The sequence below is a fragment of the Ptychodera flava genome, chromosome 11, assembly GCF_041260155.1.
Source record: "Ptychodera flava strain L36383 chromosome 11, AS_Pfla_20210202, whole genome shotgun sequence".
Lineage (NCBI taxonomy): Eukaryota > Metazoa > Hemichordata > Enteropneusta > Ptychoderidae > Ptychodera > Ptychodera flava.
The window spans coordinates 16,356,076-16,362,662 of NC_091938.1; the positions used below are offsets into that span (position 1 = coordinate 16,356,076).

Genomic DNA, 6,587 nt, shown 5'->3' on the forward strand with positions numbered 1-6,587 from the left:
TGCTGATAATACTAGGCGGTCATTATGTCCAAGCGCCATTGGCGGTATTTTTTAACATAATGACCATAGGTCATTACTGCTGAACAGACTGCATTGATATTTGGTAGAGATATTCAGACTAATTCCAAGGTTCCGATTCCGAAAAATGGAGCCAAACAGAGCAGCGGTTAGATAGTTTTGGGAAATTTCTAACCCCCTTTAACTAATTGATTTTAGGGGTCTTTCATATATGTAGTTTTGGAATGTACACCAATCCTGCATTGTGGACTATTTAATGAGTTGTGGAACAGAAATGAGGTTTTGATGAATGTTACAAATATGCAGGATAGCTGATTCAAAGTATCAGAGATTTTCATGCACTTTTGGTAATAAAATTGATAAAAAACACATATTTAATGTTTTAGATTTCTCACATTTGTTATGACCCTTAACATTACAGACTTGATGACATAACTAGCTGCTGGACCTGTTTACTGGCGCATTGATTTAAAGACAAAGATCTTTTTATTTTGTAATAATGACGTGTGATTTCGTAAAACATAGTCTATTAGCCTGGAAATGTGATTTTTGCGAATATTGCTTACCCCACTGACAAACAGTGTGGTTTGAAAATGGCTGGAATTCGCTACTTCGGGACTTTGTTTTCTGTGTGCATTTACTGACAAACTCCAAACTCGCAGCACCTACCCATTCAGTATTTCATGTACAGGTGTACCCAGAGATAGAGTAGTTTCACAATGTGCCAGTTGTGATCAAGTGCCATTGGCGCTATTTTTTTCCATTTTTGGTCAGGCCATCCTGAAATGAGCTATTAAAGATATCCACCTTCTTCATCAATACATGTGTCACAAAAGGTTATTCTCTACATAACACAGCAGAGCTCTGTCAACTGTTGAGTCGCTTGTTTTTTCAAAACTGCTTGTCAGACAGCTTTAATATGTGGTTTACAAGTCCGTAGGATGACCTTAGTGAGATAATTTCATACAGTCAGGAAATACTTAATTTTGTATCCATGTCTATAGTAGCTTCAGGGACTTTGGCCCTATGTTTTCTGTAATATCACATTAAATACATGGCATATATGAATTTTTAAATGTTCACAAAATTAGATCAATGAATATAAATAGCCCTGCATTTTTTGTTCGGCTGCCCTTCCCCCTCAAAATATTATTGATTTAGAAAAATGTCTGAATGATATGTTCACTTTGGATACTAGAGCATGGCAAAACGTAAAATAGGCTGTTTTTGTAAAGAGGGAAGTATCACAGACAGCCTTTATAATTTCTGCATTTTCTGCCATCTTACCCCTGGTACTAGAGTCCCTTCTCAAAAACCAAAACAATGGTGTTAATGGACATCGTAAATGATAAAATAAGTCCCAATATTAACCCATGACTATCGATAAGCAAAAAATACTGTATAGGTATTGGTTAATCTTTATGATATCAAATTAATATTTATGAAGTGGATATGGTATGTTCTTTAGTGTGTAATATGAATAAAAATTATATTTCAGTAACAGTATTTCTGGTGTTGAGGTCCGTTTCTGACATGAAATTGTTGTATTTGTGTGGTCGTTTCTTCATCTAATCCTCAGGACTCCATTCTGGCTTTTTCAAGACTTTTTTACACAGAGTGTGGTAAGCTGGTAGGAGATCTGCAAAATAGGTGAATGAAAAACACAAGAATGATTCTCTTACAAACCTTCATATGAAAATTAGCAGTGGCCAAGAGTGATTCTTAGGGGTAATCTGAATCTGAAAATTGCCAATATGACAATAGCAGAGACATTGCAATAACATACATTGTCATTAACCCTGTCAGTGCTGTAATTTTTCCCACAAAAATTTAGTGCAACATTTTACCCGTTTTACCAGATTTTGGTGTAATTTTTGACAATTTTGGACCAAATGGACATAATTTTTCATTTGGTACAGTTTTTAATCAAAATTGTTGGGAACATCTGAAAAAAAATCGCATTTGAAAAAAATGATCAGTGTTATTCTTATACAGGCTACAAAAATTGTCTTTGGCACTTAAAGGGTTAAAGCCATAGGAACTACATGTAGTTGCCTCATGTGGGCACTGGGAATTGATTGCAGTGAGTAGGTTACAGTATAAAAATGTCACACACATCACTTTTTGTATATTCAATGAATTCACTTCAAATCTGTTGTACAAAGAATATCAACTAAACCCTGACTATTGCCTTAATTATGCTGGTGTAATATTTTCAAATAAACATGGTTGCTGTGACATAGAGACAAGTCTTGTTCTCCTGGTGTTTCTGAAAGTAAATACACGCTGTATATATAAATATATGCTGTCATAATTTGCAGAAGATGAATAGTGACTCAAGAAGCTGATCTAAAACACCATGCAGTACTGATACTTGCATCATAGGAAGATTTGGGCTGTTTTGATACCTACCGAGATCTACACCGAGATTGAAAGATACCATTTTTTGTCAAGACTCCCTACCATATTCAAGAGAGTGGGGGGTTTCACGATAGAGATTTTTGACTTTTGGTAAAATGGGGATGATCAAGATCACATCATTGTCACCTTAAATAAACTTGTTTTAAAAATGTAGGCAGCTTAATTTCAGACTTTGTCTTATCTACTAGTAAGCTTCTGGTTACCTTCACGTCTTGGTGCTGCAAAATCTGCCACTGCTAGAGGACTACCTGAATCGCCGTATGGTAATGGCACTTCCTCATCCGGCGAGAAAAACGGAGTGAAAAGATCTTTTGTGCTCGGATCGTTCAGCTCCAGGAGGTCACTCAGTCTGGTTGGCTTCTTGTTAAATGACACGATCAACGAATTCAGACCGTACTGGACCTGAATGGGTCTACGGATCGGTTTGTTCTGTGCAAAGTCTAACAATGCCTGGACAGGGTTGCCATTTGTGTAGCACTTGTTGTAAAGGTTAATCAGGGGAGAAAACATTCGAGGGTTGACTTCCATAAGCTTGCAGTCTCCATTTTTTTGTATCAAAAACTCGATGGATAGGAAATCATTGTTATAACCATATCCCATCATCCTTGTGGCAATATCTCGGTATCTCCTCTGGACGTTTTCCAGTACATCTTTGTCCAAATTACTCGGAAGAAGGAAGGCTTTGTTACATGAAGGTTTGCTTTTCCAGTAAAGTAGGTCGTGCGCCGGCCACTGGATAATCTGGTTATTCGCAATGAACCCATCAATGGCAACAGTAGCACTTGCATCAACATGCTCTTCCAGGATGATACCGTTCTTGAAAGCCTCGGAGTATTTGTCATGGCTTATCCTGCCTCTCAGAAACTCACCAAGCCCAGACGCTGGGAACTTCTTGTAGATGTTCATTTGTTTTACCATACCTTGGAGACAGGTTACCTTGGCAACACCGAATGATGCTGTTCCGACGCATGGCTTGATGATTGCAGGACAACCGACGTACTCAAGAGCCTCTTTGAGATTCTCTGAAGTGAAGTTTTCAGGATCTAGGTGAGTATATTTCACTGGACTTGGATCTGTGTCTGTGTATTTCCTGGTAAGGTATTTATCGTAACACAGTAACGTGGACTCCAAAGTCGGACCGGGGATGTGTGGAAATTTGTCACGTAGAGCAGCCTTGACGACTGATGTGTCGTCTCTGCCTGACAGAATAAAATCAATGCTGTGCTTCTCAATCATATCTTCGCAGTGTTTCATGAACGCTGTGAAACAGAATCCCCTGTTACCCATGGTGCCTTGCTCACCGGTGGGACTGTTGGCCTCAATGAGCTTCACCTCATCTGGGACGGATAATTTCTCAAGCTGCAAGTTTAACTTGTCTTTCCATGTGGGCAACAGAGCAAGGACCCTGATGCCAGGACTTTGCTGCTGAAAATGGCGGAAAAAAGTTTGTGTAAGATTTGTGAGTTATATTTAGAACCAAGGTTGCCACTCTCAATCAATTAATTTAGAAAGAATCCGTGACCTTCGTATCCACAGTACAGACGCGCTGAACAGTTATGAAGCAAACGTTTCAGTAAATATGTAAGTTTTGAGGTCCTTTCTGAAACTAGTGGCTGAGGATTTGTCCGAGTTCATGAGGAAGTTTTTACCAACTAAGGGGCGAACCATTTTATATGGGAGGGGTGTCCCACTTTACATTAGGAGTGGTGAAGAGTTGTGGAGAAAATTGGTCCAAAAGCATTTTTTCACACTGCCGATGGAAATTTTTCCTCAATTTTTATTTTGAAACATTTTTGTCAAGTTGAAGCAAAACACATTTTCTTTTGCAAAACCATTCAAACATTTACAATAATGGTACTGTTTAGTTCCTGGATATTTAATTACTGCTTTAGTTCTTTCCACCCAATTTCCCTTTGTTGGGGCCAACTTTACCATAGAAAACAATGGTTTTGGATTAAACCATGGTGGAAAAGGGTTAAATATGCTTGAAAATGTATATTTACAAGTTACAACCTGAAGTTAAAAATTCAAAAATACTGGTGATGAAAAAAAATCGCTTTTTCATGTATTTAATTTTGTAAAGACTAAGACATATGCCAAAAATCTGAATGGCGATTACTGGTCTGTGCACTGCTGTGTGAGCTGCTACCTTTTTGAGAAGTTGAAAAACACCGCTGTGAATAACTGAGGTATGCATTACATATTTGATGTATTCATGTTGTTCAGCTGAGTACTTGCTTAATTTTGCAATGAAATCAATTCTAGAGCAAATGTTGAACTTTAACATGTCTGCAATTTCGAATTCCTGTACCCCTAAATCAAATGGTTCGCCCCTAAGTCCGGGTCAGCTTAAATTCGGTACATGTGTACCCAGAAAAGTTTCGACTACACGGCACAAAGTGTACAATTTCAACCCCTACAAAGTGTTGTCAATGGCAAGGTGAGGGTACAAAGTCTACGTTTCTTGCAAAATACTGATATTCAACTGTAATTCCCCCAAAACGATGGTTCAAAAATGTACATCGCGGAAAAACAGGCCAACCCGATCGTGGTATGTGTGTATTCTTCCAGTGAGAGTGCCCTTGAGTGGCGGACCAATATCTAGCTCGTAGGATCACTCCTGGCAGCTAACATTCATTCTCGCTTTACAGCAAACGCTCGATCTGGTTGGTTCCCAGGTACTCCGGAAACCAACTTATTGGCCGATAGAAAAAATATTTATGTAATCCACATTGAAAATTGAAAAATGACAGTCGATTGCGGCTAGACATGACTATCGCATTCAAAAAGAGACAGATTATAATAGAATTAATATTGAAAAAGTTCTAACATATATGATGACATGACGTGACCTAACCTGTGCTCCTGCGGTTGACCATCTGGAACAGCTGCGACCGAAGGTTTTAAAGAATGACAGATAGTATGAAGCATTCTGCAGCGTTTTCATGGCTAATATTGGGAAAGGAAATATGCGTATACATTAAATTACTGTCCAAAAAGTTTCTGGTGTTCTGAAAGCTATCAGAATGGCCATCTAACAGTGTGGATAGCGTTGCTCCGATTTACGGTAACAATTTTAACATGGCTTGGCGTTGCACAGTAAATGATTTACTACTCCTCTCGGCGTCTAGCGCCACCAACGGTTGTGACCTAATTTTCAAGCTCATCAAGCAGTGACCGATGCTGAAGTTAGACTCGGTTTCGGATTCGGTTTCGGATTCAGTTTCGGATTCGGTTTCGGATTCGAGTGACTGAAAGTAATTTTATATTTTCAGCCGATTTAGTTATAATGTGGAAAACTTTATTTTCACTTGGAATTTATTTTCATCACTTTCGCCGCACCTGTTTTTCTGCTACAATAAAATCCAATCAGACTAGACAAAGTGAAAATAAGACAGTAAAACAGCTAATTTAAATAAATTCCAGTGAAAATAAAATAGTTTTCAGTACTTTCGTATGAAAAGATAAATAATTGTCGTCAAGAACAAGTTTTTACTGGATTACCTACCGGCATATGTAGTATATATTTTAAAGCATAAATTGTGTGCATATGTTCACAATTAAAATGGTTAAAAAAAATAGAAATTACAGAAAACTTTGGAGCACTTTAATTCGAAATTGAAAGGAAGTGTCGAGCAAGGACAACGACATTTTCAAAAACATTTATACTTTAATTTGTTTATATGTCACAATGTGTGTCACATGGTATAATGCTAATGGGCTGTATTACTTTGCTGTTTTGGTTGATGTTGTTCTGCATAGATTTTACTTGGAATGTACCATACCAAACCTGGACTTAATTATCAGTTAATATGTTGTATAACAAAGATTGCATTGAATGCATTTCTTTGTATTGTGGAAAGTACTGTTAGCTTGAATAGTCCAAACTGCATAATGCCCATAATTACTCAAAAGTTGTAACTTTTGATTAATTTTTCAGCAGTTTTGTCTAGTGTTTTTATGCACTATAGTTTCTTGCTCTACTGCCTAAAGTGTTTTGTTTTTTAAAGTGTATAAATCATTATTATGCGCGAAACATTTATGTCATGAAATACATGCTACATATGCAGTAAGGTGATCTAGTTAAAATAGTTCCTTGCATATCAGTATTTGTCACGTCCTTCGAAAAAATAATAACATAAGCTGGA

The 6,587-nt window shown here is 37.5% G+C and overlaps 1 protein-coding gene across 2 annotated transcripts; it reads right to left on the reverse strand.

Annotated features, from left to right (window-relative positions):
* Positions 1 to 64: 64 nt before the first annotated feature.
* On the reverse strand, positions 65 to 5,551 carry LOC139143645 (uncharacterized). Of its 2 annotated transcripts, none has more exons than XM_070714141.1 (3): positions 5,297 to 5,551; positions 2,643 to 3,861; positions 65 to 1,657 (listed from the first exon to the last, which is right to left on the reverse strand). In XM_070714141.1, the coding sequence occupies exons 1-3, from the start codon at positions 5,384 to 5,386 to the stop codon at positions 1,587 to 1,589; spliced, it is 1,380 nt and encodes a 459-aa protein (XP_070570242.1). In that variant the 5' UTR covers positions 5,387 to 5,551; the 3' UTR covers positions 65 to 1,586. The 2 variants fall into 2 exon arrangements, with proteins under 2 accessions (XP_070570242.1, XP_070570241.1); XM_070714140.1 differs by having other exon boundaries at positions 2,643 to 3,864.
* Positions 5,552 to 6,587: the final 1,036 nt, after the last annotated feature.

Coding starts and splice junctions, on each gene's coding strand:
- LOC139143645 (XM_070714140.1), bottom strand. CDS start 5,386: ATGAAAACGCTGCAGAATGCTTCATACTATCTGTCATTCTTTAAAACC. Junction 3,865..5,296: donor GGTCAACCGCAGGAGCACAG/GTTAGGTCACGT, acceptor CGCCATTTTCAG/CAGCAAAGTCCTGGCATCAG. Junction 1,658..2,642: donor TGCAGCACCAAGACGTGAAG/GTAACCAGAAGC, acceptor CCTATTTTGCAG/ATCTCCTACCAGCTTACCAC.